Genomic DNA, 12195 nt, shown 5'->3' with positions numbered 1-12195 from the left:
CATCGGATAATATAATACGTGTTTTTATATAAGTAGTGAGAAAATTTATTTTTAAAGTTATTAACTTTTTAACAAACATATCATATTATTTATATAATAACACGTGATGTACTACTTTGTATTCTGATCACACTGAAAAATCATACAGAAAACTTAGATGATAGTATAAAATTAATAAATGAGCCTTTCGATGCTAGACCAACGTTTCCCTCCTCTGTTTGTTTTGGACCTGGCTTCTTACATTCTTGTCTTTTTTTATTTTATGCGATCACGGTTAAATTACGTCAACATTTGTATTGATTTTTTTATAGGGATAATAGGACAAAAGATAATAGTGTTATAAAATATTAATGTAACATAACTGTGATCACACAAATAATAAGAAATGAGAATGTATGAAAACCGGAAGGACAGAGAAGCCAGGTCTGTTTGTTTTTCCCTTCTGATAAACAAATGTCACACCTTTTGATAAACAAATGCCACCAACCACCCTTTCACACCAAGTTAAAGTGATTCCCTCGTCAATAATTGTGATGGTTTCTTTTCGAAATGCAATCATTTTAGGAGGAATGTCTACTTTTTCTATATTTTCCTGTTTTGTATGGTCACGTTTAAGTCATGTCAACATTTTATATTTTTATTTTATTATTTTTATAAAACAAAAAGTAATAAAAATATAAAATGTTGATATGACTTAACCGTGATCACACAAACAGGAGGGGATAAGAAGAGTATGAAAATGGGACGGCAGACAATCCACCTCCATCATTTTAAGCACCTTGTAAGGGATAAATTGCTTTGATAATTAATGCAATTTTTTTTTTGTTAAACTTATTGTGTTTCAAGTTTAAATTCTCATTGTGTAGCTTAGCTTGTAATATCACTTGTGATTTAAAACATCGCTTTTAGTTTCTTTAAAATCAAAGGTAAAATTTCAATATAATAGATGAAGAGGTAATAAAAGTATTTAAATCTTCTTTTCATAATCTCCGACCCATTTTTGGGAAAAATTAAACGAGCAAGATTTTCTTCCTGTCTTGTTCTTCTTTGCTATGGAAAAGGTAATAATTGATCCCAAAGGAAGAAGTACAATTTGAAGTTGACATTTCCCAAACTCAACCTAGGAGATGAACATATATGTTGAAGCAAGAAATTGATGATAACTTTTAAATTTCTTTTAATAATAGATGGATAAGTCATAATGTTAATATTTTAAAGAGAAAAATTAGCAATCCACTACTAACAACACAAAATATTGTCTCACAACTTACATTTTACTTCTTGCACAACGCACGAGTATTGTGGTTTTATCACAAAGATTTTTATGTAATTAGAAGTAAACTAGTCAAAATAAGCCATGTTTAATTTTGTAATCTCAGATGTGAAGTATTCCTTAACACATAAATCCTAATATGTTTTTTTGTAAGGGCTCGTTTGGAGCTGCTTTTAAAATGATTGAAAACGTTTATTGTGAAAATATTTTTGGAATCAATCTTTAATTAAAATGCAAATGAATCCTAGAACATTTTCTATAAAAGAGTTTTCAATCATTTAAAAATACTTCCAAACGAACCATAAATTTAGAAAGAATAAGTTTCATTCATAATTAATACATCTTTTACGACAAACTTGTAGCTTAATTAAATTGAATAAAGCATTGTATTTTCTCATAAGCATCTAAATTCGAAGCCACATGATGAATTAGATGAACACATGTATTTTTTTATTCTACATACATTACTCGTAAATCCAATTTAAACGAAACAAAGGGGCATACTCCAAGATGACAGATGGAAACCAAGAGAACAGTATACTTGTGTATCTTTCTAAACCCCAATAAAGTTTGGATTCATGAAATTCGTGCATGTGGGAAAAGACACCAACAAACTTATTTGGGTGGGTGATGAGAAGAATATTAAATAAACTAGACTTTATTTATTTATTTTATAAATGAGAAATGCTAAAGAGTTCTTTTACAAGTGGGAATCTTTATAGATTATTTGTTATTTCATGTTTTTTGTACAATGTTTTATAATTTTGGCACTGGAATTGAAGTTAAAATTGTGAATTGTGAGGTGACAGAGTTTTATATGTTGGCACGAGAGTTGACATTGAACTGTAAGGTACAGAGAATTCACGAAAAATCATACTGTTGAGAGAGTAAATTAATATATGGGTGTCTGATGAATCCACACAATTTAGCCTCAGAACGCCCTTTCCTTCGTATTTTTCCTTATGAATTAGTGTGTACTAGTCAAGGGTTACAAGTCACATTTAGCTTCAAAATTAAATGAAATCAGTCTCCAAGCAAAAGACTAAAGAAAATCAGATTATCTATTCTTCTATTCCATTAAGAGAAGAGGGCTTGTCAACTTTTTGCCCCATTTTTTCCAATTTTGCCCTCACTTTTGAATACACAATGTTGATATGAGGAGGGAAAAATAGCAATTTTGTACCTTTTGACAAATAACAATCATATCCTCATTTTTCCTATTTTACCCCCACTTTTGATATACAATATTTACATAAAGAGGGTAAAATGGTAATTATGTAATATTAAGAAAAATATGCTTTTATTAAGAAATCTCATCATCATTATCTCATACTCTTTTTAAAAAATTTAAAAACTAATCACACTCCTTAATAAAAAATAATAAAAAAATTGTTCACACACAAATATTTAGAGAACTAAAACATGGACAAAAATCACGTTTGGTCCTTGGAGATGATCTTAATTGATAAGTCTATCGTGGATGCGTGGCTTTGGAGGCTCTTTGTCTTTTTGGAGTGTCCACTTTAGAATTTAGTTTTATTTTCCAAAGAAGAGAGAGATAGAGACATTAACATATGGATATGCATGTATTGATTAACTGGAACTAAATTCTAGCTTTATTTCAACTCTGAAAAATCATCGTCCAACAACATCCTATGAATTATTGTTTCTATATAGAATCGATAGCCAAATGCACAAATTAACGTCAATTCTCGTGTTAACATTTTAAAAATTGTACAAAAAATATAGAGTCTCAAATTAGCATTTCTCAAATACTTAGCTGCTAAAAATTCAATAATCACTCCTACTTTATCTAATCAAATTTAGACACGTATTTAAATAATTAAAATTATAAACGTAAACTAAACACCTGTTCAAATCTGATTGAATGAAAAAAACGGCGGTTGCTGAAAATTCAGCAGACAAGTATTGATCGTACTTACTCTTTTTGGTTTTCAGTCAATTTATTTTGCTATTTTATAACTATTTCCTAATTTTAAATTTGATTTGGATTTTGGCGTTATACCAACGTCATTGTGCCACAGTGTCGCTCAGTGGGTTAGAGGGGTGGTAGGGAGACTTTTTATCTTCTGAGAAACTTTTGAGTTGGAACAGAGAGGACTCTGTTTTTCTGTAAGGTTGGAATCACAATTCAAAAGATAAGGCTTTTGGGTTTTGACGTATTCTTCTCACTCAGCATCTGTGGGTGGTTATGGCAGCTCGGAGACTCTCCTCCTTACTCTCTCGCTCCCTCTCAGCCGCTTCTCCTTCTTCTTCTTCCGGGTCTGCAGCTTCTCTGCTTCGCTCTGGAGGTGACACCTTCTTCCCACCTTTGTCCTTTTCCTACTTTTTACCTTTTTACAGCGTTGTTTCGCTTGTTCTTCTGGTAATCTTTCATGGGTTTTCTTCATTCGATTCCATGGTTTTTATGTTCTAACAACATGTGCAAGTAATTTTCTGTATGTGATTTGGGGTGTGTGTGTATGCGTGTGTGTGTGTATCTCTCTCTCTCTGGAATTTTTGAATGATGGTGGAGCCATCATACAGCCAAAGATTCATGGAGTTTTCAATTTTCGTGATTTAATACGACGGATAATACTCCTCCCATGACCCTCCAGGGAGAAGAGTTAGCAGGTTTAGCACTGCTGCAGCAACTGAGGAGTTAATCATTCCACCTGTTCAAATAAGTCACACTCAGCACCTAATCAATGGGAAATTCGTCGACGCTGCATCAGGTAATCCTTTTCTTCGTACGAGTCCAAGAAATCTGCATACGGTCGCTTTTGTTTTGCAAAAACTGTGTGAGTAAACGGAACTTGCAAAAAGATGAAGACTGCCGAAAAGATAACATCTTATGGAGCTAATGTTTGAAATTCTTTTGTGTCAGGAAAAACATTTCCGGCATACGACCCTCGTACAGGTGAAGTGATTGCTCATGTGGCTGAGGGCGACGCAGAAGATATTAACCGTGCAGTAGCTGCTGCTCGCAAGGCATTTGATGAGGGGCCATGGCCGAAGATGAGCGCTTATGTAAGAACTATCGAACTTCGCATTGGTCTATATTTTGTAGTACATTTTTCTGTTGCGCTTTCCTGCTGGATTAGCATATGAGGGATGTAAATTGTCAGGATATTGATGTGCATCGTCATTGAGACTTCGTCTTTTTATTGTTTAATCAGGAAAGATCACGGATATTACTACGCTTTGCTGATTTGGTTGAGAAAAACAGTGAAGAGCTTGCAGCTCTAGAGACATGGAATAACGGGAAGACTTATGAGCAAGCTCTGACAGCCGAACTACCAATGTTGGCTCGTCTGTTTCACTACTATGCCGGTGAGAACACTGAAATTATCCAGGATGGGCAGACAAAATCCATTTTTATTTGTCACATTGCTTTTACTTACGATTTCTTCCTCAAATTATCCAGGATGGGCAGACAAAATCCATGGTCTAACTGTTCCGGCTGATGGACCTTATCACGTGCAAACGCTGCACGAACCAATCGGTGTTGCAGGACAGATTATTCCGTGGAACTTTCCTTTACTCATGTTTGCCTGGAAAGTTGGGCCTGCACTGGCTTGTGGTAATACTATTGTCCTAAAGAGCGCTGAGCAGACGCCTCTGACTGCCCTCTATGTGGCAAAGCTATTCCAAGAGGTAGGCCTGTGACGCCTGTCGAGCTGCTCACTCTCCCTCACGCGTAAACATCTATGTGCCAAGCGAAATATGTAAAAATTAATCTATAGTATAATTAACTTTTTATTCTGCATCAACATGAAGCGTGTACATTCTTTATTTCTTTTCCGTCGTTGTTCATGTTCTAATATTACTCAGCTTCATCTGTGACAGGCTGGTCTTCCTCCGGGTGTTCTAAACGTAGTTTCTGGAGATGGGCCAACTGCTGGTGCTGCTCTTGCCAGTCATATGGATGTGGACAAGGTATTTGGAGCACATTTGTCCTTCTTTTTCCCTGTACACTGGATATGCAGGCTACTTAAAACCATTACCGCGTTCCTTTTCAGGTAGCTTTCACCGGATCAACTGATACTGGAAAGATTATTCTTGAATTGGCTGCAAGAAGCAATCTTAAGCCAGTAACATTAGAGCTCGGCGGGAAATCACCTTTCATTATATGTGAGGACGCTGACATTAATCATGCTGTGGAGCTTGCACACTTTGCTCTCTTCTTTAACCAGGTTGGTTCAATTAGTTTTCCACGAGGCCGGGTTCTGTAGTAATCAGAAGTTCAAAACACATCATTAATGAATGCTTGGATGACACTCAGGGGCAATGTTGCTGTGCTGGGTCTCGTACTTTTGTACATGAGCGTGTGTATGATGAGTTCATAGAGAAAGCAAAGGCACGCGCTGTGAAACGTGTTGTTGGCGATCCCTTTAAGAAGGGTGTCGAACAAGGCCCTCAGGTACTCACATACTTGCATTTCAACGATGTTCTATTCGTTTCATGTACTCATGTGTGACATAAAGAATGTAAGTTTTTAAGTGATGCTTCTGATCATTTCGACAATTGACAGATCGACAACGAGCAGTTTGAGAAGGTACTTCGATACATAAGATCTGGCATTGATAGCAATGCTACCCTTGAATGTGGAGGCGAAAGATTGGGCTCCAAGGGATACTTCATCCAGCCTACCGTTTTCTCAAACGTTGAGGTATATTATTTCCTCGTCCAAAGTTAGCCTTCAACCTGTACTCTTGAAATATCGTTTCACGTAACACGATTGCTGTTCATTTCAATCAGGACGATATGTTGATCGCACAGGATGAGATCTTCGGCCCAGTGCAGTCGATTTTGAAATTCAAGTGAGTTAAAAACCTCACACTGCATCAACTCCTTGCATTCTGCAAAAGTTGTAATATTCTACATGCCTAAAAATTCCACATTTTGTACCAGGGAGCTCGATGAAGTGGTACGAAGGGCAAACGCAACGCGCTATGGTCTAGCTGCCGGAGTATTCACAAAGAACATTAACACCGCCAACTACTTGACACGGGCATTGAGGGCTGGGACAGTCTGGGTGAACTGCTTCGACGTGTTTGATGCTGCGATTCCTTTTGGCGGATACAAGATGAGTGGAATAGGCAGAGAAAAGGGAATCTACAGCCTTCACAACTACTTGCAGGTGAAGGCTGTTGTCACTCCTTTGAAGAATCCGGCATGGCTGTAAAATCTCTCGACCGAACCATATGCTCCGATCTGTGTGGTTTCAAATAATAAAGATACAAAAAGTCTGTCTGTAATCCGTAATCGAAAGAAGTTGACGAGTTTGTGGTGATAGAAAGATGTTATACTGTTTTGTGGGAATGCTTCAAAAGTTTCATCCTTCTAAATTTTAGTGATTTTTGTAAACCAAGCGACCGCAAGCTAATGAGACTCCTCGCTTTGCGAAGGTCGGGTAAACGTCTATCTTACACAGATTTAGTTTTACTTCAAGACATTTTCTATGACCTGAACCTTCTACATTGTGAACAGTTTGAGTCTCTATTATAAAATTGCAAATTACAAATAACCAAGACAGATTTACAATCTTGCACCAAGTTGGTTTTAGATTTTTCAATTTTGTTGCCATTGCGTTGCAGCCAACCAAGTTGGTGATAATATCCCAAGTCCATAAACAAAGATTTTCAATTTTATTATATATACTAGAAGTAGGATCAAACTAGGAAGCATGGGCTTAAAATTCGCATGTATCTTATGTCCAAAAAAGTTAAGCCGGTGAAAGATAAAGGGTAATTTCTTTGGAAAAAACACAGTTTGGCAATCAAGGGCCAGAAAATATTTTATAGGTGGGCTAGCTAAAAAATAAAGAAAACTAATGAAAATGATTTGAAAACTTTAAGTTTTAACGGTAAGGACAAGATAAAGGGTAAAGTGAATAGTACAAATTTGACTTTTTAGTGTAAAAATGTGGTTTTTCTTTAAAGTGAACAGTACTGCGAGCTTTTCGTTAAAACTCCCTAAAAAATACCCTAAAATCAAATGGCTTTTTTTTTTTTTTTTTACTACATATGTATTGTATGCAAAAATTTAAGTTTAACTTTTGTATTTGTAAAATTTGTCTGGCAGGAACTCAATAAGCTTCGCAATTGCAAACTAACAAAATTACAATGAATCACCGAATTTCACATACATTTAGATTTAAACACACGAAGAAGATAAAAAAAAAACTTGATATCTCAATTACAACCACACAACTAGCACAAAGTAAAACACTGAAAGTAAAAGTAAAGACAATCTTAAAAAAATTGGTTGAAACTGGTATAAACCCCACTATCTCAAAGAAAAATAATCTTGAACAAAATGACATCACAATTGTTGTAGTAACTTTGATATATTTAGTTGTGATAAATACTTACTGGGCTAGTTTCATTCAAAATAATTCTTCTTACACATTTTTTTGTCTATTATATAGACTACACACTAAAGTATATATTGTCACATCCCGGTCCCAGGCCCCACCACATCCCTGGCTTGACTCCGCGTAGCACGATATTGTCCGTTTTGGGCCTCGACCACGCCTTCACGGTTTTGTTTTTAGGAACTCACACGAGAACTTTCCAGTGGGTCACGCATCCTGGGAATGCTCTCGTGCGAACTCGCTTAACTTCGGAGTTCCAATGAAATCCGAAGCCAGTGAGCTTCCAAAAAGCTTCGTGCTAGGTAGAAATGAGAATTTACATATAAGCTTATAAGATCCTCTCCATTGATAACAGTAGATGAGATGGTCAATTCGTAACTGAATGTAATTAATTAAAAATGATTACAATTAACTGGCTCGATATATCCATGCAACAATGCCTTTTATTATGCAACTTCTATCTCTTAATGAAATTAATTCATTTATCTCACTAAATTCTTTATTCTTAATTCATTTATCTCACTAAATTCTTTATTCTTCTAGCTTTATAGCACCACCGTAATTGTTATCAATTTCCATAATACAAAGGAACGACAAAATTGATATCCCATTACTCATTAATCTAAACTATAATAGTAATCAACAACGACATGCATAATAACAGTAAAATAATAACATCACGTAATCGAATAATTACTTAGCTTTGTAGACCTAACTATTTTGCAAAACAGTGACTGGCAGGCCGAAGGCATCACTCCATGGCAAAAAAAAACCTCTTTCCATGGAGAAAAGCATCAAAGAGTAAAATTTTATTTTTTTTGGAATATCCCAATCACAATCACAGGATAAACCAAAACCAAGTGAACGCGTTTTATAGTATCTCCAAAATTATTGCAGTGCAGAGACAACAGGCGCGTTCAATTTGTCGCAATATGGTTGGTCCACTTGTCAAATCATCATTAGTTCCAGATGGAAAAGTTTAGAAGATACTTACAAATTAATTAAAAGGATGTGTGGCCACAAACAAGAATTTGATTAGCGAAACGTACTCATTATTTATGTAATAACTTATTGCTTAAGTGATCAAATTGCTCAAGGAATAAAACTGATGAAATTGCTAGGATCTACCGACTAAGATTCTCTTTTCTTTTACTCCCCCCATATTTGAACATTACGATTAAGTCACGTTAATATTTTGTGTTGATTTCTTTATAGAGAAACAAACACAGAGTGAAAGTATGAGAAGAGGGAAGAGAATATGAGAAAATAAAATCCTACTCTGAATACTACACCACTACTCCTAAGCAGTTTCATCAATCTTAAACATTGTTTAAGTTAATCTCTTTCTAATACATTAATCAATATCGATTAAAATAGTTAAGTATTTTCTCGACATCAAGTACACCACGTATGTTTATTGTTGGAGAATATGTTTCATTCAAAGCGAAGAAGTATTATAAGATATAAAATATTTTAAGAAGCTCATACACAATTTAAAACGTGAGAATTATGAATAGAAACGTAACTTTAATCAAATTATTCGTATTACGAATATCGTTATACGAAACAAAAGGCATAAAACATAATTGAAACAGAAGAAATGCACCCGCGATTGAACCATTTGACACATAAACGTGGGCCAACAAAACCATTACAATTCAATCGATGTTTAACTCAAAATTCTGGTCTGTATGAACATGAACTTTGCCAAGCTTTTAAACTCTAATTTTCTATTAATTAATCGTCTATTAGTCTCTCTAATCAAAACCCACTTTGACTCGTAAAACACAGGAAACACACACAAGTGTTCCTCTGTGTGCCCCGCTGCCACCGCAACACGTCAACTACTTCCACGTGTCCAAGTCGGCTTGGTGGTCCCCACAGATATCACTCTCCGGCCGACGATAAACTGTCCGTAGACGCGAAACAGTACACTGAATCATCATTGACGAGTATCCATGAAGCCGCATCAGCCAACCCCACCTCTCCACGTGTCCATGTAGGCCTATCCAGTGAAGTGCACTCCGAGTCAACCTAGGAACGTGGACTCCTAATATCCCGCCACGTGCCCGTTATCTCCCTATATTGCAGCAACGCTTGCTACCCCTCCTCCCATTAATTCCGTGAACAAAAACAGAGCCAAAGCAGAGAAACACTTCTCTTCCGACTCGAATTCTACTCCAAGTCTATGTCCCAAAAACAGAGCAAAAACAGAGATCCTCTGTTTTTCCGCATACAATTGCATCGATGAACCCGAAATTCGACAGCAGCGACCGCCGGATTCTCACGTTTCCGGCGGTGCGACCTTGCGAATTTATTTCTCTGGAGACCCTTCTCGAGTCTCTGATCGCTCTCTCCCACACCATCTGCAGTTTCCAATCGAAATGCTGTGCGACGCAATGGAGGAACAGCCGGGAAGCAATTCGGCAGGTTCGTGTTCTTCTCATGTTCTTTGAGGAGGTACGTGAATGCAATTCGGTTCTTCCGAAATCGTCTGTTGTCGTCTGCCTCTCCGAGCTTCATTTCGTCTTCCAGAAAATTCGGTTTTTATTGGAGGATTGCACGAGGGAAGGTGGTCGAGTTTTGATGCTGACGAAATGCGAGTTTCTTGCGACTCAATTTTGGTTTCTGATTCGAGCTGTGGCGACGGCTCTCGATGTTCTGCCGTTGAAAGTGATCGATGTTGGCGATGAAGTTAAGGAATTGGTTGAATTGGTGTCGAAGCAATCGTGGAAGGCCAACTTAGAGCTCCATGCGGGTGACAGATTGGCTTCGAAACGATTGCTTGCGATTCTGAACCAATTCGAAAAGGGAATCGAGCCCGATTTGATTGCCGTAAAGCGGGTCCTCGATTACCTTCGAATTAAAAGCTGGAGCGAGTGCAACACGGAGATCAAATTCTTGGAAGAACAAATTGCTATCAAGCGTTTCGATCAGGAGGAGATGGATGTTCCTTTTCTGAGTAGCTTGGTGGGGTTCATGAGCTACAGCAGGGGGCTGATTTTCGAAACATTGGATCATCAAAACCCCGCGAATCAAATCGATTCCAGGTGCGACGTGGAGATGTTTCGTTGCTTAAACCCTGAAGATTTCAGGTGCCCGATTTCTCTTGAGCTAATGCTTGATCCGGTGACTGTATCTACAGGTCAGACGTACGATCGAAATTCGATTCAAAAATGGCTCGACGACGGACACATGCTCTGCCCCAAAACAGGAGAGATGATCACAAACACAGAGTTGGTACCGAATTCGGTTCTCCGAAGGCTGATAAAAAACCTTTGTGAATACAACGGCATTTCTCTCGGCAGGCCAGGAAGGAAAAGCGCCGACAAGGAAAAAACGATCGCACCTGGTAGCCCGGTTGCTAAACACGCAATGAGGTTTCTGTCGAGATTTCTCAGCGGAAGGCTTGCTTGCGGAACAAGCGAACAGCAAAACAAGGCCGCTTATGAGATTCGATTGCTAGGCAAATCAAACATTTTCAATAGGTCTTGTTTGATCAAGGCTGGCTGTATCCCTCCTCTGCTGAGGCTACTGAATTCCGCTGATGCATCCACGCAAGGGAATGCAATTGCAGCCTTGTTGAAGCTCGCGAAATACGCAAGCGGAATGAAATTGATAATGTCATGGGGAGGCCTACCATCAGTTGTTGCTGTTCTTAAAAATGGGTTGAGTTTAGAAGCCCGACAAAGCGCAGCTGCAACGATGTTTTACCTCTCTTCGATGCGGGAGTCTCGGAAACTAATCGGAGAAATGCCTGAGGCCATCCCAGCTCTTGTGGAGCTGATCAGGGAAGGAAATACGTGCGGGAAAAAGAACTCCGTGGTTGCGATTTTCGGGCTGATCCTCCTTGCTAGGAATCAACAAAAAGTGCTGGACGCGGGCATTGTTCCACTGCTAGTTGACATAATATCTTCTTCGTCACAAAACCCTGATCAGCTCGTTGATGATGCATTATCAGTTCTTGCAATTTTGGCTGAAAATGTCGTAGGATCACACGAAATCCTCCACGCCATTGATTTGCAATTGATCATCCGCATCCTTCAAACTTCGACATCCCCAAAAGCAAGAGAGTATTGTGTTTCAACACTGCTGTCTTTGTGCATCAATGGCGGGGAGGAAGTTGTTGCTGTTTTGGCAACGGAATCATCACTAATGCCTAGACTCTTTTCGCTCTTGACGGATGGAACATCTTATGCGATCAAGAAATCGCGCTCCCTCATCAAAATTCTCCATGACTTTCGTGAAACTAGTACATCAAGATGGATGAGTTCTGCAGTTAGGCGCAAACAAGGCGTCCAGGAACGGTGATTCATCTCGATTTTGCATGTAAAATACATTCATAGATATGGTGTAAATATGATTTTTTTTAGTTAGGCTTTTTACTCTCTGATTCTTAAAGAAATCAGCTCAATTTTTTTTTTCAAGTAGCCATATGTGACCATGTTGCTTGTGTATCATTGCATACAGTTGAATTTGGTTTTTCTTGTGGTGGAAGATAGGATTTGTTTTACAATATATAAATGATGAGACGAAAATCAAA

General features: G+C 37.7%; 2 protein-coding genes across 2 annotated transcripts; both read left to right on the top strand.

The window, feature by feature from the left end:
* The first annotated feature begins 3317 nt into the window (after positions 1-3317).
* Positions 3318-6803, top strand: LOC126626217 (aldehyde dehydrogenase family 2 member B4, mitochondrial-like). The gene is made up of 11 exons (XM_050295456.1): positions 3318-3585; positions 3892-4008; positions 4161-4303; positions 4453-4606; positions 4701-4930; positions 5123-5212; positions 5296-5469; positions 5559-5696; positions 5808-5945; positions 6035-6096; positions 6188-6803. The coding sequence occupies exons 1-11, from the start codon at positions 3486-3488 to the stop codon at positions 6459-6461; spliced, it is 1620 nt and encodes a 539-aa protein (XP_050151413.1). The 5' UTR covers positions 3318-3485; the 3' UTR covers positions 6462-6803.
* A 2957-nt stretch (positions 6804-9760) lies between these two features.
* On the top strand, positions 9761-12149 carry LOC126626214 (U-box domain-containing protein 19-like). The gene has a single exon (XM_050295453.1). It carries the CDS (start codon positions 9900-9902, stop codon positions 11961-11963), a length of 2064 nt encoding a protein of 687 aa, XP_050151410.1. The 5' UTR covers positions 9761-9899; the 3' UTR covers positions 11964-12149.
* Positions 12150-12195: the final 46 nt, after the last annotated feature.

The sequence above is a fragment of the Malus sylvestris genome, chromosome 6, assembly GCF_916048215.2.
Source record: "Malus sylvestris chromosome 6, drMalSylv7.2, whole genome shotgun sequence".
NCBI lineage: Eukaryota > Viridiplantae > Streptophyta > Magnoliopsida > Rosales > Rosaceae > Malus > Malus sylvestris.
The sequence above is the reverse complement of the archived record's forward strand: the minus strand, read 5'-3'. Positions and strand labels throughout refer to the sequence as shown.